Here is a 22266-nt window from a genome sequence, read left to right as displayed (position 1 = left end):
AGAAAAATGTTCTTTATGATGATGCCCAAAACTTAGCATTGTTTGATTTCCAAAAAAATCATCCTATGAATCCGGAACTCCTTAAAAATCGCCGGAACAGCCGAAAACCGGCGTAAAACGGTTTTCCTTCATTTTTTCAACTTATACTCGACAGATTTTCATGATTTTTTGCACAATGATGTAAAATGGCAATGCCCAAAATGTGACAGAGCCCAATTTTCGAAAAAGAAATTTTTCCGGCCGCTAGAACCGGAAATGTCCCGAAAAAAGCGGTTTTTTGAGATTTTCTCAGTTTTAATTTTCTCTGAATGATTTAAAGTGTCGATATTATTTTTCTTTCACCGTTAAACATCGATGCGTTTCTTAATTGCTTTCTCCGTTCCAATAGATATATAAATCGAAATTTAAAATTATACATTACTTCCATTAAATTCTAATTATTCGTTTTATAAATAGGTAGGTCCATTAAAGTATTACTTGTTTTCTGATCTTTTGCACAATGATGCAAAATGGCAATGCCCGAAATGTGACGGAGCCAGATTTTTAAGGAATTTTTTTTGGGCAAATTTGGGCCAAAAACTGCTTAAAAATAGGGGTTTTTTTGGCCTGAATGGTTTAAGTGATTTTTGTATTTGGGAAAATTCCTTTTATCAATTTACACTATTCAACACACAAGCTTTATTTTTCCATTCTGAATTTTTGTACAAGTATTGTCACTTTTTTCTTATTTTCATCTGATGTTAATCATTAGGTAGGTCCATTAAGCATGTGTTGCTTATTTCCTTCTTCTTCGATCACAAAGTTAACTTCCTCTCCATGTTCTTGTGGTGATGGTGATCGTTGTGGTGATTGTGATGGTGATGGCGCGGAAAGAGCTAAAGCTCCTTCTTCTTCTACTTTCTCGTTCTCTCTCCAGTAGTTCAGCAACCTTTCCACCAGCACCGCTTTAACCCCACTGCTTGCCAGGTTTCTTCGTCTTAGCTCTTCCCATAATACTTCCACTTTCATTTCCCTTATTCTTCCCTCGGTCAAGGGTAAGCAGTTATCATCGCCGACTTTTTTGTGGCGTTTTGAGTATGTTTGCCGATATGATGACCCTTTTCTTGACTGATCCCTTTCCTCGCTCCATATTTTCGTCTTGCTCAACCCCGTTTGGAGAGAGTAGCAGGTTGGTGGGATGGTGTTGGCGCGGAAAGAGTTCTTCTTCTTCTATTTCCGCCTCTTTTTTCCTTTTTTTCACCTTCGACCACAAAGTTGACTTCTTTCTCACCCTCTTCTTCTTCCTCTTTTTTTATCTCTACATCATGCTATGCTCTTCCTTTTTGGACCTACCTCCGGGTACCCCAGTGGAGGTCCTATAAATAACCCATGTCCGTTCGGTCGTTCGTTCGTTCGTTGGTTTGTTCGTTCGTCAGTTACCAGCTTTTCTCAGGATTGGCTCATTAATTGTTTCTGATTTTTTACACAATGATCCAAAATTGCAATGCCCAGAAGGTGAAGGAAACAGATTTTTGAGAAAACAAATTATTGGGCAAATTGGGCCAAAAACTGCCTAAAAATAGGGTTTTTAGGACTTTGTGCAAAATCCTGTCTTTACTTTTTTCTGATTTTTTGTACAAAGATGGAGGGCAAGATTCTCTTAAGAATGGCTGAAGTGGTTTCACCGGAAAATTCTTATTCGCCTTAAAAAATGGATTTTCGTATTTTGGGGAAATTCGCTTTAACCAAATGCGAAATATAGCTTTTCTCAGGATTTGCTTATTATTTTTTTTCTGATTTTTTGCACAATGATGCAAACTGGCAATGCCTAAAATGTGACGGAGCCCGATTTTCAAAAAAATATATTTGGGGCAAATTTGGGCCAAAAACTGCCTAAAAATAGGGTTTTTGTGGAATTTGTGCAAAATCCTATCATTATTTTTTTATGATTTTTTTGTACAAAAATTGAGGGTAAGATTCTCTAAAGAATGACTGAATTTTTTTTTCCCGGAAAATTTTTATGCGCCTTATTAAAAGATGAATTTTCGTATTTTGGGGAAATTCCCTTTAACCAAATAAAAAAATGTAGCTTTTCTTAAAGTTGACTCATTATTTTTTTCTGATCTTTTGCACAATGATGCAAAATGGCAATGCCCGAAATGTGACGGAGCCAGATTTTTAAGGAATTTTTTTTTGGCAATTTGGGCCAAAAACTGCTTAAAAATAGGGTTTTTTTTGGCCTGAATGGTTTAAGTGATTTTTGTATTTGGGAAAATTCCTTTTTATCAATTTACACTATTCAACACACAAGCTTTATTTTTCCATTCTGAATTTTTGTACAAGTATTGTCACTTTTTTCTTATTTTCATCTGATGTTAATCATTAGGTAGGTCCATTAAGCATGTGTTGCTTATTTCCTTCTTCTTCTCATTAATTGTTTCTGATTTTTTACACAATGATGCAAAATTACAATGCCCAGAATGTGACGGAACCAGATTTTTGAGAAAAAAATTAATTGGGCAAATTTGGGCCAAAAACTGCCTAAAAATAGGGTTTTTAGGACTTTGTGCAAAATCCTGTCTTTACTTTTTTCTGATTTTTTGTACAAAGATGGAGGGCAAGATTCTCTAAATAATGGCTGAAGTGGTTTCACCGGAAAATTCTTATTCGCCTTAAAAAATGGATTTTCGTATTTTGGGGAAATTCGCTTTAACCAAATGAGAAAATATAGCTTTTCTCAAAGTTGACTCATTATTTTTTTCTGATTTTTTGCACAATGATGCAAAATGGCAATGCCCAAAATGTGACGGAGCCATATTTTTAAGGAATTTTTTTTGGGCAAGTTTGGGCCAAAAACTGCTTAAAAATAGGGTTTTTTTGGCCTGAATGGTTTAAGTGATTTTTGTATTTGGGAAAATTCCTTCTTACCATTTTACACTATTCAACACACAAGCTTTATTTTTCCATTCTGAATTTTTGTACAAGTATTGTCACTTTTTTCTTATTTTCATCTGATGTTAATCATTAAGTAGGTCCATTAAGCATGTGTTGCTTATTTCCTTCTTCTTCGATCACAAAGTTAACTTCCTCTCCATGTTCTTGTGGTAATGGTTGTGGTGATGGTGATGGCGCGGAAAGAGCTAAAGCAAATTGGCGGCTTCGAATAGATATATGCGAAGTTAATTGTTCCGATATCCTGTTGGGTTATCCGATCCGGTCCAGGGTCTGCAACGTGAATGGGGTTACCGTTTATCTCATTTAAATCTTCATTAGGAACAATTGTTTTCGCTTGGAGAGCAGGACCTCAAGGGGGAGTTAGCCCCAGGAAACCCGGGTGTAAGCTTTTCGAGGCGACCATTCGGAAATGGTACTTACGCTCCCGCTACGACCCGACGGGTTTTCCAGGCCCGACGGGACCCCATTTAGTCATTGGTGTTCTCAGAGAACCTGAGGGGGATCAACTCTCACGCGAAGTGGGGAGCACTTCTTCTAGAACGTTGACTAAGCTGAGGCTTCTGGAGGTGGCAGATTATGCTTTGGACATCTTCTACTTTATTGGCTTTTTGAAGTCAACATAGACAGAGTCCCCGAGAGTAACTAAGTCGGTCGACCGCCGCACACACCTGCACAATCCTCCTTAAGAGCTAAAGCTCTTTCTTCTTCTTCTACTTCCTCGTTCTCTCTCCAGTAGTTCAGCAACCTTTCCACCAGCACCGCTTTCACCCCACTGCTAGATAGGTTTCTTTGTCTTAGCTCTTCCCGCAATACCACCACTTTCATTTCCCTTATTCTTCCCTCGGTCAAGGGTAAGCAGTTATCATCGGCCGAATTTTTGTGGCGTTTTGAGTATGTTTGCCGATATGATGACCCTTTTCTAGACTGATCTATTTCCTCGCTCCATATTCTCGTCATGCTCGGCCCCGTTTGGAGAGAGTAGCAGGTTGTGGTGATGGTGTTGGCGATGGTTGTGGTGATGGTGATGGTGATGGTTGTGGTGATTGCGCGGAAAGAGCTAAAGCTTCTTCTTCTACTCCTTTTTTTTGTTCCGCCTCTTCTTCCTTTTTTCTTCTTCTTCTTCTTCGATCACAAAGTCAACTTCTTTCTCTCCCTCTTCTTCTTCCTCTTGTTTTATCTCTACATCATGCTATGAAAACGAAAACGAGTATGGTTGTCAATAATAATCTTTACAATTCTTCATGTGGTGATGGTTGTGGTGATGGTGATTTCGCGGAAAGAGCTAAAGCTTCTTCTTCTTCTTCTACTTTTTGGACCTACCGGGAGGTCCTTTAATTTGGCCGTTGTCCGTTCGTCTGTTACAAGCTTTTCTCGGGATTGGCTGATTAGTTTTTTTTTATTTTTTGCACAATGAAAATAAGGTTTTTTGGACTTTGTGTAAAATTGCTTCATTAGTTTTTCCTGATTTTTGGTAGAAAGATAGATTGCAAGGTACCCTAAAATGTGGCTGAAGTAATTTTTCTCGGAAAATTTTTTTTCGTCGTCAAATACGGATTTTCGTTTTTTGGGGGAAATTCCCTTTTACCATTTTCCTGTTAGCAGCTTTTCTCGGGATCGGCTCTAAGTTTTTTTAATTTTTTGCACAATGATACAAAATAGCAATGCCTAAAAAGTGACGGAGCCCGATTTTTGAAAATAAATTTGGGGGGGGGGGGCAAATTTGGGCCAAAAACTACCTAAAAATAAGGTTTTTTGGACTTTGTGCAAAATTGCTTCATTAGTTTTTTCTGATTTTTGGCAGAAAGATGGAGGCTAAGGTTCTCTAAAAAGTGGCTGAAGCAGTTTTTTTTCAGAAATTTTTTTTTGGCCGTAAAAATAGGATTTTCTTATTCTGGGAAATTCCCTTATATCATTTTTAGGGAAAAAGAGCATTTCTTGCGATTGGATTGATATTTTTTTCTGAATTTTTGCACTTTGATGTAAAATGGTAATATTTAAACTCTGATGTAGCCTGATTTTCAAAGAACAATTTATTTGGGCAAATTTGGGCCAAAAAGTGCCAGGAAATGGGATTTTTGGACTTTGTGTGAAATTGCTTCATTAGTTTTTTCTGATTTTTGGACAAAGATGAAGGGCAAGGTTCTCTAAAACGTGACTGAAGTAGTTTTTTTTGGAAAATTTATTTTGGCCGTAAAAATCAGATTTTCTTATTCGGGGAAATTCCCTTTTGTTATATTTAGGGAAAATGAGCATTTCTCGAGATTGGCTTGGTATTTTTTTCTTATTTTTTGTATATATATAGTGGGGGGAAATTTGTTCGTTTTTTTGAGGTCGCTCGATTTTTTTAGTCAAAGCACTTGTTATATATTTTTGGAAAGCTAAGGAGTAGGGGAATCAAAATAACTTGGGTGCCAATTTTGTTTCGGACACTTTGGTGTGATTTTCGGACAAATACGACGGTCTCGGGCAAAAATCATAGGGTGAAAAATTAATGAAAATTTCAGCTTGAGAAAACGGAGACCTATTGTATATTTTTGGAAAGCTCTCAAAAAATGAAGATTAATGATATATTGCGAGTATAAGTGATTTCTTTACCTAACTCGAGATATTAATCCTTAAAAACAGTGTTTTTCAGTGTTTTTCAGCCAGAAACAGCTGTTTTGTCCAGTTTTTGCGCTTTCGGAAGCTCAATATCTCGAGTTGGGTACTGAAATCACCTATACTCGCAATATATCACTAATCTTAATCTCCCCTATGATTTTTGCCTGAGACCGTCGTATTTGTCCGAAAATCACAGCAAAGTGTCCGAAAAACAATTGGCACCCAAGTTATTTTGATTCCCCTACCCCTTAGCTTTCCAAAAATGTATAACAGTGCTTTGACTAAAAAAATCGAGCGATTTTAAAAATTTCCCCCTACTATAGTGGTAATTTGGGTAGAAAAGTGCCTAATGTTTGTTTTTTTTAGACTTTTTTGACTAATTTGAGCTCTGATACTCACGGTAATCTATTCAAGCTGCTCAATACACTTTCTTATTCCCTTGCTATTTGTCCTATTTTTTCTGATTTTGATCGACAGGTAGGTCCATTCAGCATGTTGCTTGTTCTTTTTGTTCCTCCCTCTCCTCGCTCCATATTCTCGTCTTGGTCGGCCCCGTTTGGAGAGAGGAGCAGGTTGTTGTGATTGTTGTGGTGATGATGATGGCGCGGAAAGAGCTAAAGCTTCTTCTTCTACTACTTCTTCTTTTTGTTCCTCCTTCTCCTCACTCCATATTCTCGTCTTGGTCGGCCCCGTTTGGAGAGAGAAGCAGGTTGTGGTGATGGTGTTGGCGATGGTTGTGGTGATGGTGATGGTGATGGTTGTGGTGATTGCGCGGAAAGAGCTAAAGCTTCTTCTTCTACTCCTTTTTTTTGTTCCGCCTCTTCTTCATTTTTTTCTCCTTCGACAACAAAATCGACTTCTATGTCTCCCTCTTCCTCTTCTTGTTTAATCTCTACATCATGCTATGAAAACGAAAACGAGTATGGTTGTCAATAATAATCTTTACAATTCTTCATGTGGTGATGGTTGTGGTGATGGTGATTGCGCGGAAAGAGCTAAAGCTTCTTCTTCTTCTTCTACTTCTACTTGTTCTTCCGCCTCTTCTTCGACCACAAAGTCTACTTGTTCTTCCGCCTTATCTTCGACCACAAAGTCTACTTGTTCTTCCGCCTCTTCTTCCTCATTTTTAATTTCTACATCATGCTATGAAAACGAAAACGAATATAGTTGTCAATAATAATCTTTACAAATCTTATTCCAAACAAATCAAAATTACACCGTTTTATAAATCCTTTCCGTATTGAGAGGTCTAGAGTCGTCTCAGTGGAATCGTGTACGCGTATGTTTAGACTGCGGCCAGCTTGCAAGACACGAACACACAATTTTTCGATCAAGTGCGTTATCTAGCGATCCATGGGGAACAAGGCCAGCGCACTTTTGCATCATCCATGATGGATTGTGGAATCGATACCTAGCACAGTTACAGATTTATGTGACATTAGAACAGACCAATTTTACGGACTATATATAAAATTAACTTACAATTTCAAAGTCAATAAGACCAATGTAACGATTCTATAAAGTAATGAGAAAATTCTGCAGGTAAAAATAGGGAGTTTTATTGAAAAGTTTGTATATTTTCTAAATAAAACCGATTTTTGCGACGACGGGATCCGTTGATTCATTACCAATAAGTGATACGCATATAATTTCATACATAAAAACTTACCAGCTAGTCTATGGTTTTCGCTGGTTTTAGGGTGCAATCATATCTTTTGATTGAAACTCCCCCTTCTCACAGAACCGGAAGGATTTTTCCAAGCAGGGGGGTGGGGCAGGACTGAAATTCGATGGGGATAAAAAGTTTTCTTGTTTTAAATAACGGGGGATTTTAATTATATTGTTTTATTTCTTAAAACTCATTGGGTATATAAAATATATTAATATTTTACAGTGAGGATTCAAATATTTTTTTTTTCATTGGGACAAAAATTGAAGGATTTTTTCCGTCGGAGACGGCCAAATTTTCCAGTGGGATGGGGTGCCACAGTGGGTATGTGAGAAAGGGGTGTTTGTACTGAATAAAGATTTTTGAACGAATTTCTCGCAGTTATGATGTTGAAATTTCATTCATGTGAAAATATTCTTATAAGATCCTAATTTTTCTTTCTTCATTTTATCTTCATTTTCCAATTTTCATCGAATGACTTATTCCTTAAAATTATGTCTTTCCACTAATGATTGAATAATTCTTTAAAAAGGCAAAAGAAGAAAAAAAACTCCATACTTATCGATCAATTTTCGAAAACTTTTATCACAAATTATTCTACTTATTATTATTTTTCCAATTCTTTGAGATTGAAGCAACCCATAGCCAAGTTACGAGGAAAAAATGAAGCACTCTTATTAGCATTTTGATTAATTTAAAGAGAATTTCAACTTACAGTTGATGGTTCAGCTTCTTGATCGTCGTTAGTTTTCTGAAGAATAAAAAAGGTTATATGTCTACAGTTTGATAAAAAAAAATTCATCACAAATTATTCAACTCGTCGTTATTTTTCCAATTCTTTGAGATTGAAGCAACCCATAGACAAGTTACGAGGAAAAAAGGATGCATTCTTATTAGCATTTTAATTAATTGAAAGAGAATTTCAACTTACAGTTGATGTAGAAGCCTGATCGTCGTTAGCTTTCTGAGGAATAAAAAAGGTTTCAAATCAGTTTAACAAAAAAACTTTTATCACAAACTATTCCACTCATTATTATTTTTCCAATTCTTTGAGATTGAAGCAAATCATCGACACGGGGTTGAGACAGGTGTTTCTTTTCATTACGTCTTGTTCCTCGTTATAGTAACAACCAATCTTTTCTGTGACTTTACAGCATCACCTACTTGGTCAATTTAATGAAAAAAGTTACTTACTCTCATTTGGTGAATATCCTCGCATTGATCTGAATTTTACTTTACCTAAAGGCATTTAAAACAGAAGAATACCAAATAGAAACGAGAAGAATAATTTCAATAACCTGAGGTCAAACAAAACCAAACATAAACCTAGGTAAAAGAACAAATGAAACATCAGAAACTCACCAACTCACGCAACCAACAGCAAACAACGTTTGAAAACGATCTCAATTTTGAAGTGCAAGAAATTGAACTGTTAGGGTCAACAATAAGCAACACACGTTAATGTCACAAGGAAGAAGTTTGTCCAAACTAACGACGTTGACGTTGACGTTATACTGCAACTGAATAAAGAAAAAAAAAGAAAAATTCATACAATATTTGACAAAGGGTAGGGGAAAGAATAATGTCAATAATGGAAAAAAACTAAATGAAAAAATAAGATGAAAAAAACTAAATGAAAAAAAATGATCTTAATGAGAGAAAATATGACTCGCTGAGAGTGAAAGATGAAATTAGAAACTAAAATATCTAAGGATGTAATAGAGCAAAGGGGCGCCGAAATTAGTGATCAGAGGTATCTTTTTGCACCCTTTGTACAAGTCCCTCTATGAAGATCATATTATGATCTATCATACTTGTACCAAAAGCCTTTGGAGAGCGTTGCCACAAGTTCAAGATAGGTTTATCCGAAAACAACGTTTACGAGGGATGTCTTTTCGGAGTTCTCATCGGAAGCTGTTTATCTAGAAGGCAATATTAAATTGAAATTACAAATTTGGTTTTTCTTGCTTTTGGGAAAGTTTTTTCCCAAGAAAAACTGCTCTCCAATTCAATCCATATCAACCCCCCCCCCTCCCATTTAAAAAACCAAATTATTACTTTCAGAAAAAATCTTATCGTAGCTTCCATTTCGTCACCATATTTCTCCGTTATCCTCCAGTGCACTGAAAATAAAAGACACCATACCCATTGAATCATTATTGTCTTTGACATGAGGCTAGATAGCACTTTCGATACGCCTGATCCTAAAAGAGTTGTTTTAAGAAAAGTCTCTATAGCAGGGAATTTTTAATTGCAAAATTCATCCACTCGGGAATATTTTTCCAGCGAGCTGTTACCTTTTGATATGGTTCTTTAGGGTCGCATTGAAATATTTGGAATCGGACTTTAACATTGATCTTCTTCTTCATCTGATTTGAATTTCCGTCCTATATCTTGGTTGTTTGGGAAAGAAACACATCAATCAATTTTTAAGCCGCAAAACTACACCCGTATTGTAGTAATTGTTGAATGACATTTGTCGTGAGAATTTTAGGGTATTATTTCATAAGTATTCGTTTTTGGCGCGAATCTTTTTATTTAAGTCATTTACTCGTGTCGCCAGCATCTCTTTAATAACAAGAAGTTCAACGTCATTAATGTTGTGATAATTCCAGGGACTTACTCGTTTTTGGCGCGAATCTTTTTATTTAAGTCGTTTACTCGTGTCGCCAGCATCTCTATAATGACAAGAAGTTCAAGGTCAATAATGTTGTGATACTTCCAGGGACTCACTCGTCTTTGATTGTTTTGGTCTTCATTTTCGCAAAATCTTTCTTGCAGCTGATCCGAAAACCTTCTCTTAACGTGCCTCTGTCGGACCATATGTTGTGATAATTTCAGGGGCTTAAGGCCGGTCTCCACTTGCGCGCGCTTCGATCGCGCTTTTTCGAGCAAAGCTTCCACGCTATTGGTCAAAAGAAAAATGAAGCAACTCCATTGGCGCGAACTGACGTAACGGTTGAAAAAAGTTGAAATGTGTTCAACTTTTTTTTCAAGCGCGCGCTACATTTTTATGACGTAATCTTTTTTCCAAGCAAAAAGGATTGAAGCCCAAAAGTGCGATCGTAGCGCGCGCAAGTGGAAACCGGCCTTTACTCGTCATTGGCGCGAATCTTTTTATTCAGTTCATGCACACGTGTCACCAGCATCTCTATAGAGACAAGAAATTTAAGGTCAATAATGTTGTGAGAATTCCAAGGATCTTCTTTGACTTTTTGGACCGTCCTTCAATTTGACCGTTTTCCGTTCGTCTGTTACAAGCTTTTCTCAGGATCGGCTCATTATTTTTTTCGATTTTTTGCACAGTGATGCAAAATGGTGATTCCCAAAAAGTGACGAGGCCCGATTTTCGAAAAAAAAAATTGGGGGCAAATTTGGGCCAAAAAGTGCCTTAAAAATGGGTTTTTTTGGACTTTGTGTGAAATTGCTTTATTAGTTTTCACTGATTTTATGCATAAAGATGAAGGTCCTCTAAAATCTGGCTGGAGAAGTTTTTTTCGACTTCTCTTGCAGCTGATCCGAAAACCTTCTCTCCTCGGGCCTCTGTCGGGCCATATCTTGTGAGAATTTCAGGGACTTACTCGTTTTTGGTGCGAATCTTTTGTTGAATTCGTGGACTCTCGTGGCCAGCATCTCTATAGTGACAAGAAGTTCAAGGGCAATAATGTTGTGATAATTGCAGGGGCTTACTCGCCTTTGGCGCGTATCTTTTTGCCTAGTTCATGCACTCATGTCGCCAGCATCTCTATAGTGACAAGAAATTCAAGGTCAATAATGTTGTGATAATAGACGATATCGGCTTAACGAATTCTCCCCGAATAATTACCCATGATGCATTGCGCAAAAAAAATCACGGACTATATTGACTTGCTGATTTTTTTGCGCAATGCATCATGGGTAATCATTCGGGGAGAATTTCGTTAAGCCGATATCGTCTATTGCAGGGATTTACTCGTCTTCAGCGCATTTATCTTTTTGTTAACTTTGTGCACTCGTGTCGCCAGCATCTCTATAATGACAAGAAGTTCAAGGTCGATAATGTTATGAGAATTCCAGGAAGTTACTCGTCTTTGACTTTTTTGGTCTTCCCTTTCATTTAATACTTCTCTTGCAGCTGATCTGAAAACCTTCTCTCCTCGTGCCTCTGTCGGACCATATGTTGTGAGAATTTTAGGGATTTTTGTTTAACTCGTTAATTCTTGTTTCTAGCATCTTTTTAATGTCAAGAAGTTCAAGGTCAATAATGTTGTGAGAATTTTAGGGACTTACTCGTTTTTGGCGCGTATCTTTTTGTTTAACTCGTTAATTCTTGTTTCTAGCATCTTTTTAATGACAAGAAGCTCAAGGTCAATAATGTTGTGAGAATTTTAGGGACTTACTCGTTTTTGGCGCGTATCTTTTTGTTTAACTCGTTAATTCTTGTTTCTAGCATCTTTTTAATGACAAGAAGCTCAAGGTCAATAATGTTGTGAGAATTTTAGGGACTTACTCGTTTTTGGCGCGTATCTTTTTGTTTAACTCGTTAATTCTTGTTTCTAGCATCTTTTTAATGACAAGAAGCTCAAGGTCAATAATGTTATGATAACTGCAGGGACTTACTCGTCCTTGACACGTATCTTTTTATTCAGTTCATGCACACGTGTCGCAAGCATCTCTATAGTGACAAGAAGTTCGAGGTCGATAATGTTATGAGACTTGCAGGGATTTACTCGTCTTCGGCGCATTTATCTTTTTGTTAACTTTGTGCACACGTGTCGCCAGCATCTCTATAATGACAAGAAGTTCAATATCAATAATGTTGTGAGAATTTTAATGATTTACTCGTCTTTGGCGCGTATCTTTTTGTTTAGTTCATGCACACGTTTTGCCAGCATCTCTATAGTGATAAGAGGTTCAACAAGAATTAAACTTAAAGTAATTGTGTAGACCTCTATCGAAACCTAAAACTTCTAAACTTAGAAATATTTTAAAAACATCAAGGGTGTTGGAGTGTCTCACTTTTTGGAACTTTCCTAAGGATCATACTAATTGAAGATCTATTTTAATTCAAATTTTCATGTGCAAATGATACAGTAGCCTACAATTTAGAGTGATAGGAGATATATTCTTTGATAAATTTGTATCTTTTCATCTTTTTCTAGATTTAGAAGTTTGCTTTTTTGTAATTTTTGCCTATATAGTATCATTGGAAATAGTGTCTTGCAATTAACGTTTTAAATCGTTTTTATCTTTTACCATTTCAACTGTTTAATCCTGCACATTGTAAATTACTCTTCTATTATGTTTTATGTTTCGTAGAAAATAATTTTCATCCACATGTGATGATCGCCTTGTGCGTTTTTGATTTTTGAAGAGAAATATATTTAATTGTTCTTAGCTCTACTTGTTATCACCGTTCTACGCAATTTACACGTTTTTTGTTTTATTAGAACACCTCAAATCTGGCTGAGCCTGGATGTGCTTTTGGCAGTTTTCAGCCTAAAATGTTCGTAAACGCGTTCTTAATTTTTCAGACTACTTACTCTAAATCTGCAACATCATGCAAAAAAAAGAGCACTTAAAATTGGTAAAATTTGGACAATATTTGACTCTCGATTTTAGAAAATCCATCCCCAAGCTAAGTTCGGTTGAAACTGCTTGAAAAGAGGAAAAAATTGTCGTTTCTTGTCATTTTTTTTCTTCCAAACTGAGGCCGGGCATTTTTTTACAATGTTCTTGATTTTTCGACGAATTTCAGCCTCAATGTTCTTTTAAACTGAGTTCTAATATAAAATAAAACGTGTAATCAGTTTTGAAAATAATGACCGCTATCTCTCAGTGACGCGGGAATAAAAATTAAGAAACGAAACCAAATCAAATTTCTATAATCAGATATTCTCAAATCATTCACCTGTCGTCATCCCAGCGTCAATTTTGCGAATCAAGACGAAAAATTTTGAAACATTTGTCCTTTGAATTATTGGTCAGCCTAAGCTGAGCATTCAAATAGGTAAAATTCGGTTCTTCTTCTTCCATAAGACGACAAAAAAAAAATCCGATTTTCCGATCTCACTTTGATTTCTAAACTTTCTTCCGATCGGGTTAACTTTTTGGGTACTTTTAGCGTGCGTTGTTTTTACAGATCATAGTGTTTCAAGATGGCGGCTCAAGCGATAAAGTCAGATGTGATAAGTCAGTGTTGTATCAAAGTTTTTCCAGTGTAAACCTGTTGCAAGCTTCAATTTCTGTCATTTATTTTTTTAACTCGGCAAATCAAACACATGATTTTCATCAAGGGGATTCTTTTTCTACATCTTTTGAAGGTTTAAAGCCGTTTGCTCAAGTTTTTGTTTATGTTGAATTTTCTGATACTTTCTATTGCTGCTTTTTGATAGTTTTTGCAATAAAAACATATTTTTCTTGTTTGCCTCTAGGGAGATTGATGGTGTTATAATGTTATTGGAATTTGATAAAGTTTACAAAAGTACAGCTACTGTATAAATTTGATAAAGACTGGATGCAATCGTTTTGAACTTGGACGTGTTTGTGATAAATGATATAAAGGCGAATCGCAAAAAATTTTTTGGTTCCCGTCATTTCCACTTTAAAAAGTTGGAGTCGTTCGGTCGGTCGGTCGAAAATATTTTTCTGTTAAGAAGCAGCTACATCTTGTTGATAGGGAATCCGTGTGGACTGATCCGAATTTTAAAATTGAGAAACCGTGTATAAACTGGTGTTTTCGCTCGGTTTACTCTCCATTATCTTGTGGCTCGCTACTTCGATTTGAAAACTTGTAAACACAGAGTGGAAACCCAGCAAAGCAGCGGAAAAGCTTTCCGACCCTCCAACTCTACCTGCTGACCGTAAATTAATCAGGGTCGGTCAGATGACGGGAACCAAATGATGACATATCTCCTATTATTAGACTTGCAAAATTATGACAAATGGTCTTTGGAATTTGATCATTTATATTAATATTAATATATACAGTTCTTGTTGAAATTGATCAAACTATTTTTCACGCAGTTCCGGACGCAGATTGTGTTTTTCTAACATTTTCTAACCTTGGCGCACGTTTTGACTGAATGATGGAATGGAATGAATGGCGATAACAGTTTATAGATATCTCTTATCAGACTTGCAGAAAGCGGGCTGCCGTCAAGTTACACAACATGCACACTCTCGTCACAACTTGCACAGCCATAACAAACAGATCAAGCTGGTCTTCATTTAACATTGTTTTAAAGTTTAAAAAACACTGCCAGTGCTTGGTGCAGAAGAGAGGACTCCCAGTTGAAATTAATTGCTACACCGCTGCCCTGTTGAATTTATTTATTATGGTCGTGTGTTTATTCCGCCAAGGCGGTAAATAAATGGCCCAAATTCATAGACCAATCAAAAGCGAGTTTAAAGCAAAACGGGGGAAAAATGAGTTAGTTATGAATTTTAAGTTTTGCTTTCGATTATCATTTGCGACCAGCAAAGTCTTCAAGATGGTTGTGTGCATGTTGTGTAACTTGACGGTACTAAACTACAAAATTTATTTACGCAGACTAAATGAACTATAGCTTAATTGTTTGATGTCATAGAAACAGTGCTACAATGCTAAAGAGAAGTATACTTTGAGCTTCTCGTGGGGAGGGGGGGTGGTTGGAGGAGCTCTCAGGCTTGTTTTAAATATTTTTAAATCAAGTTATCAAATGTTTCACATTTTGTACATTATTCAACATTTTTAGTCTACTCTGTTTCAGTACATCTCTTACATCTGTTAACCGACTTATTAAAGCTATCTAGCTAAGCTCTATTGGCTGACCTTCCAGCCTCGGCTGGTTTATTAGTCTTTTATCAGGCTAAAAAGTGCCATCAAAGTTACATTTTATTCAAAGTTTGAAGTTTTATAGATTCTTTATTTTGTCAAGAATTTTTCGCGAGTATAAACTTTTGCGAATGGCCCTTCCTAGAATTTTAAAAGACATTTACTTTCCCGAAAAGGGCCAAAATTCACGAAAATCGCGAAAGTTTGTACGCCTAAAGTAATATATAATGTTGTTAAGGGCTCTGACTATAGTGAATTTTTAATACTTGCCACGTACAAAATATAACTTTCTACTTGATATAGCACACAAAACTGTGGCATGTTATACATTTTCTGTTAGGCCAAATATCTTTGAGTCTGAAAATTTGAGAATTGCAATGAAAGAATTTGAAGAAGAAAATGAAGATATTTGCGAAGAAGAGTATTTTAATTTTGAAGAGCTTATTCTCGGCGAAGAAAATACATTTTGATTTTTTTTTTTGCGGTAGATGGTGTATCTTTTACCGAACTAAAAATAGAATTTCGGAAAATTTTTCTCATAGCTTTTTTGTCTCAAAATCTTGAAAATAGTGCTTTTTGACCATTTTTTGCGAAAATTTAAAACAGTTCAATCATAGAATTACTATCAAATAGAATAAATACAAGCTTTTTTCCTTAAAATGAAGCGTGTCTGTGTGAGGTCCCTTAGTTGCAATGGGAATGCTATTGCACGTGTTAAATGATAATGTGTTTTCTTTGTTCTAATCGTGTTTTAATTGCATATTTTCTCATGGTTGGTTGAATTCTTTTGAATTTTAGAAAATTATGCACATAATTCGACTATTTTCAAATGAAAATTGGGGACACTGCGGTCCCCTAAAAACATATAAGAGTTATATAGTTGAAATCAGCTCCTTACAAAGATTCACCAGTGTTGAAAACTATTTGAAAACGCATTTCTAAGTAGAGATAATTTTGTGTCAAGGTTTCACCTAAATTAGTTATTCCTTTCATGTAGACTAAAATTTAATTTTTAAATTTTGGAGTGAAAATAGATTGAGTCACTAAATTTCAGATCCTAAAATTTCAGATCGAAAGTGAAAATGGATTTGTAAATATCAAAAAATTTTCAAAATTTAAAGTTTGTGTTCTGAGAAAAAATACCGTGCAAACATAGCCTTATAGAGAGATTTCTATCCACGCTCATGTTTTTGAGAAACTGTCTTTACGACCAATAATCACTTTTAACAAAAGAAATTTGAATAGATGACGAAGTAGCCCAAGGTAGATGATATTCTATCCGATAACATTTCACTGGTTCAATTCGTTTCGGTCAGTTTGAAAAAACTACGAAACAAAACCCATTAAAACTTAGCACTTTTTATAAAAGAAGGTTAACACATTATTAACGTCTTTTTAAAGCTCATAGCGTCGTTTTTGCAATTAAACTCTTAATTACTCTTAAGGGATTTGATTAAAAAGCAGTTTATAACGGCAATTTATTGTTAAAAGTGTTAAAGAACTGAAAACATAACTTTTGTGTCCTATAAATTAACCTGTGTTCGTTCGTTCGTCCGTCCGTTCGTCTGTTACCAACTTTTCTCAGGATTGAATCATAGGAATCTTTTGATTGTTAGTACAAATGGTGGTGGCCAAAATGTGACGGAGCCCGATTTTCGAAAAAAATTTTGGGGTAAATTTGGGCCAAAAAAACGGCTGAAAAAACGGGTTTTTTGAACTTTCTGAAAAATTGGATCATTAATTTTTTCAAATTTTTTGCATGAAAGTAGGGTACCATCATAGGTAAAAGATGGCTCAAGCAGACTTTTGCAAAAAAATTTTGTTGGCTCAAAAAACGCATGTTTATCTATAAGAATCACTATTAATAAGCATACATCAATGTTCTTAGTCAAATTACTCGATTTTTTATGAGGTAAATGTTTTTTTTTGCTCATGAGGGCTTACTTTTGAAGAATATGTGTGTTTAGACATGAAATTTTGGTTGCTTGGCGTGTTTTTATAGAGAAACTGGCCAAATTCGATATTTTTTTATAAAGCACATAATCAATTACTTAGGCATTAGCTTTTCTCAAGATTGGCTCTTTCATTCTTTATGATTTTTTGCACAAAGATGCATAACTATAAACCCTCGAATGCGACGGAGCCCGATTTTCGAAAGAAATGTTTTTGGACAAATTTGGGCCAAAAAACAGCTAAAAAACGGGTTTTTTCGGACTTTGTGAAATATTGGATCATTGTTTTTTCAGATTTTTTTGCATGAAAGTGAGTAAAAGATTGCTCAAGCAGATTTTTGTAAAAAAAGAATTTTTCAGCTCAAAAAAACGCATCTTTATCTATAAGAATCACTATTAATAAGCATACATCAATGTTCTTAGCCAAATTACTAAATTTTTTGATGAGATAGATGTGTTTTTTTGCTCACGAAGTCTTGAATATGAAAGGATATTTCAAGAGCATGAAATTTTAGTTTCTAAACGTTCTTTTATAAGAAACAAACGACTAATTTTAATAAATCGTCACTACTTGTGTTCTGAATGATATGTGTTAAATGTATAACCAGGTAGGTCCATAAAAGTATCACTTGTTTTTATCATGATGCTTCTAGTTTACCGCCTGGTCTTCTTAAAACGATTGCGTGAAGCTTAAAATTTGGTTTTCCCTTGATTTGCATAGCATCTAGGTAGCTACACCTCCTTCTCACAGACCCGGTATAATTTTAACGAAAAAATCCCAAACTTGTTGAGTTCCCCTTTAAGCTACTTGGCCTTCAGCAACCTAGCCCTGAAACTGAGCATAAACCACGAACGAAACAAAAAATACCTAAGGGATATATCATTTGCACGTTTTTTTATAAGAACAAACTATATAAGAACATTCGAGAAGGCTTCGATACTCACAAAATGGTAAAAATCAAATAAGGTGTCCGGACAATTCCCCCCTGGTGAATTCCCCCCAGTAAATTCCCCCCCCCCCCGGAAAATTCCCACCTGGTGAATCCCCCCCTGGTGAATTCCCACCCATATATTTTCATATATGTTTTTAAGTTTCGAAATCATGGACTGTAACCCCCGGGGGGTACTAGGGTTGGCGAATGAGAGGTATATGCGGACGGGACTGACCCTTAGAGAGATTGATATTTTTGCTGAAAAGGTGACCCTTAGAGAGACTTTTTGAGTTTTTTTTTTCGATTTTTGAAAAAAGTCATACCCTTAAAGAGACTTTATTACAATTTTTTTCTCTGGAAATCAAAAAATTTTCTAAAAATCCTGAATTTTCTGACCCTTAGAGAGACTAATTTAAAACTTTCAAACCTCCAATTTTAGGGTCAAGGATTTTTACAAAGTTTTAAGAATGACAACTCGCTTATTTCAAATTACATGATTTTTTAGTTCACCAGGGGGGAATTCACCGGGTGGGAATTTTCCGGGGGGGAATTCACCAGGGGGGAATTTACTGGGGGGGATTCACCGGGGGGAATTCACCAGGGGGGAATTGTCCGGGAATCTAAAAATAAGTACATGTTAAGAACATTTTTGAGTGAAAAATCGACCCTTACGGTGCTTTCTTGAAAACTGAAAACAGGCGAAAAATGGTCAGATTTTCCAAATGTTACACTCTTAGTGAGCAATTTTTTTCATCATTGCTGACTTTGACTCTTACAGTGCCCTTGGAACCTTGGAAAATATACTCTTAAGGGCTAGATACGTATGGTATGTCATTTACTTTGAGTGCTACAACCCCGCCCTCCCCGGGAATAGTTTACGTCCAAAACTGAGATATTTGAATTTGAGATTACTAAAAAAACGTGTATTGACAGTTTTTAAGTTACACTCCCTTCTCACAGACCCGTTAGCATTTTTAAGCCATTGGGGATAAAAATAATGGACTCGATAGGGATTGATATTATCATATCTTTTATCACTGGAGATTTTGATTATTTTGTTTTCAAGTCAGCAAATTCAGTGGGGATGGGAAAAATAGCATAATATTTTGCAATGAGGATCGGTTTATTTGATTATTTTCAGTGGGGACAAAAATTGAAGGATAATTTTCCACCGGGACAATGTTTTGGCCAATTTTTCCAGTTGGAAGGGGTTCCAGTGGGTCTGTGAGAAAGGGGTGTTAAGTTGTATCAAAATCAAGCTGAAACAGACGAACCTTTAGTGTTTTGTTTATGTTGGATTCTGATTGGTAAGTATCATCTTGTTGTAGGATTTAAATGATGTTCGCTACATTTGGTAAATGGCTTTAATTAGATTGATGCGATTGATGCGTTTTTGATTTAGTTCGAATTACAAAGGGATTTCAATTTCAATAGAGCTGATAGAGGTTAGTATTAGAGGAGATAGTCGATTTTCCTTCGGGGATTCAGAGAGGTATACGTTTTTATAAGAACATCCAAAACTTTTGAAGTCTTTGGATGTTCTTAACTTTTTGAGTTTTAAACCTAAAAATTTTCTTAGCATGCTCTTATTTTCACATTTTCACCATTTAGTGAGTATATTTCGAGTCCAACAAGTCTTAAAACCGCTAGATTATAACAAGATCACCGTGCCCGATAACCCTTTAAGAACTTTCATTGCGATACATTGATCCCAACTCTATTTGAAAAAGCATTTCTCATGATTGATATTGACTGTATGAGGGGAACGTTTTCATGAAAAGTGGAGTCTCCATAACTCAAACACGAACACAAATTTGTTCGGGTTAAGAGTTTCATTTTATGGAGTAAGGTTTATAAGGCATTCTTAACCGAGGAGACGAAAAAACTTATTTGAGTTAAAAAGACATTCGATGTATAGACGTTCGAGTATGAGACTCTACTGTATCACCAAAAGACCATATGTATGAAAACCAATGCCAGGTGATTAATCAAAGGTTTGATTTAATTATAATGATTTTCATTATAGGAAAGAAGATTATGAGAGAAAGAATTAATGAAATTAACAAAGAAATGTGTTTTCAGTATTTTACGGCAATGATCTTCACGTATATCACGATAAGTTTCATGTGTTGTAATGTGCAGACAAAAAGAGAAGGTATCATTAAATCTGAGGTCCGATACAAGAGCACCCTTTCATCGATTCGATGGTCTCACGTATCCACAAAACACCTCCATCTCGCAACCTCGGTGGAACTTTTTCTCAACTTCAGTTGAGCTACAATCTGACAATGTCTGTCTGTGTGTCTGTCTGTCTGTCTGTCACAAAAAAATTAGGGCAGCCTAGAGACTTCAAAAATGCTTGGATTTGGCTGAAATTTGACACACTTGTTCCTTGGGTGAATATCTGGGGGTGTTTTTTCATTTTTTGAAAATTATGATTTTTGGGGCCTGGGGACGAGTTTTTCGCCAAAACGAGGCTAAAGCTTTGGGACAGCCTGGAGACTTCAAAAATTGTTCGATTTGGCTGAAATTTTTCACACTTGTTCCTTGGATGAATACCTGGGGGTATTTTTTTCTTTTTTCAAAAATTTTGTTTTTTGGGGCCTGGGGACGAGTTTTTCGCCAAAACGAGGCTAAAACTTTAGAGCAGCCTATTGGCCTCAAAAATGGTCGGATTTGGCTGAAATTTGGCACACTTGTTCATTGGCTGGATATCTGAGGACCTTTCTTTCATTTTTCAAAAGTTTTGATTTTTGGGGCCTGGGAACAAGTTTTTCGCCAAAACGAGGCTAAAACTTTGGGGCAGCCTGGAGACTTCAAAAATTGTTCGATTTGGCTGAAATTTTGCACACTTGTTCCTTGGGTGAATATCTGGGGCTCTACGATTAGGCCTATGAATAGTTTGAAGGCACTGAAGTTGAGCCCAGTGCGTTGCGCACGTTCGACTATTCCCACAGTGGGGATAAAAATTTATATTGAAATCCCGATTGGGATAGAAATTCTTTTGTTCTTGAGCTTAAAATATCCAGTGGGGATAGTTTTGGACAGCAAATTTCTGCTTTGAATTTCGAATGGAGATGAAAGCAAAGTCCGAGTGGAGCTGAAATTATAAGCTACTTTGCATACCAAGGACGAAATTTTGACCAAATTTTTCAGTGGGGCAAAGGTCCCACTGGGTCTGTGAAACAAGGGTGTCACAAAGAAGTCAAGTAATATTGGTAAAAGTCCTTTTTCCTAATTTCAGATCGATGGACTAATTTGGCAAGTGATGTGAGTATAATGCTTGTGATTAAGCTACTGTATTAAATGTTTTTTTACAAAATAATTGACAAGCAAACATTTTGATACAAGAAAATTTGTCGAATAAGATAATATGATAATAACGGCTGAAAATAATGAACGAATCGTCCCTTGCGATACACTTTGTCATGTGCGTGCCGCTTTATTATTTAGTTGCCCCCTAAACTCAATCCAGTCCTTTTTTTTGCATCTTTTTTCTATTGCCTAAAGGTGTGAAAAATAAAAGACTGGGATGGTTTTAGGGTGGTAAAACTGACAAAAAATGGCTGCGCGGCAATTGGCGGCTACGGTCGAAACCCAGCTGGCACTCTATGTTGTTTTAACGTTCAAGGAACGTCACTTGGACGTTATTCATGTCAAATGGACGTTGTTTGAGCGTTGTGTGCCGGGGAAAGGTGTATTGGCTGAATCTTTTGATTAAAATAATTATTCTAAATTTTTAGCCACATATAAACGTCACAAGGAGGGGATTTCTTTCGAAATCACCAGAGAAAGCAACACACGCAAAAACAATCAATGAGGACCATAAGCAACATCAACGTTTATATCATCTCAAAGATTTCTGCCAACGACGGCCGAAAAATCAAAACAACGAAACCTTAAAATTTGGAGATATAAGAAGTTCGTTTATTGTCGTATACCAAAAGTAGCTTGTACAACATGGAAGAAAGTTGTTTTTTATACGTTGGGTATTGTCAAAACTCACTCTATCAATACTTCCCTGGACACTGTGAGTATTACCATAGTCCGTATGAAAATCACTACTCTGGAAGCTTAAGGGCTCTGGTCATAGTGAAAAATCAATTTCAGAATTTAAAGATAAAACCTTATGTTTTCGCTCCTTTGACATGTTTAAGAACAAACTACTTTTGAAAAAATGAATTTAAGTAATTACATTATGAGTAATTAAGGAATAAGTGTGGCATGCATGGACCTTAATAAAACGTCATAACGACGCTATTCATATACTTTTTCACAAAAAAAGCCTAATTTCCTTAAGGAAATCATTTTAGTGTTTCAAACTTTTTTTAAGTATGATAAATAATTTCTTTATTTAGATTTTTTCGGAAAAATTTTCTACAT

The 22266-nt window shown here is 35.9% G+C and overlaps 1 protein-coding gene and 1 long non-coding RNA gene across 2 annotated transcripts; one reads left to right on the top strand and one right to left on the bottom strand.

Moving 5' to 3' along the window:
• Positions 1 to 4006: 4006 nt before the first annotated feature.
• Positions 4007 to 9361, bottom strand: LOC136819180 (neurofilament medium polypeptide-like). The gene is made up of 8 exons (XM_067075388.1): positions 9350 to 9361; positions 8662 to 8724; positions 8136 to 8168; positions 7920 to 7955; positions 7018 to 7050; positions 6562 to 6678; positions 6201 to 6437; positions 4007 to 4123 (listed from the first exon to the last, which is right to left on the bottom strand). Exons 1-8 carry the CDS (start codon positions 9359 to 9361, stop codon positions 4007 to 4009), a joined length of 648 nt encoding a protein of 215 aa, XP_066931489.1.
• A 10615-nt stretch (positions 9362 to 19976) lies between these two features.
• Positions 19977 to 21652, top strand: LOC136819187 (uncharacterized). The gene is made up of 3 exons (XR_010848404.1): positions 19977 to 20038; positions 21128 to 21153; positions 21627 to 21652. It is a non-coding gene; the product is annotated as an uncharacterized lncRNA (long non-coding RNA).
• The last annotated feature ends 614 nt before the right edge of the window (positions 21653 to 22266 follow it).

This window comes from Clytia hemisphaerica, unplaced genomic scaffold, assembly GCF_902728285.1.
Source record: "Clytia hemisphaerica strain Z4C2 unplaced genomic scaffold, Clytia hemisphaerica genome assembly, whole genome shotgun sequence".
Taxonomy (NCBI): domain Eukaryota; kingdom Metazoa; phylum Cnidaria; class Hydrozoa; order Leptothecata; family Clytiidae; genus Clytia; species Clytia hemisphaerica.
This window is presented reverse-complemented; position numbering and strand designations above follow the sequence as displayed.

Excerpts from the sequence above, each read along its gene's own strand:
- LOC136819180 (XM_067075388.1), bottom strand. Across the intron at positions 8,169-8,661 it reads TTCTTCCTTGTGACATTAAC|AAAGCTAACGACGATCAGGC; the intron begins GTGTGTTGCTTA and ends TTTATTCCTCAG. Across the intron at positions 7,051-7,919 it reads AAGAAGCTGAACCATCAACT|AATCGTTACATTGGTCTTAT; the intron begins GTAAGTTGAAAT and ends ATTACTTTATAG.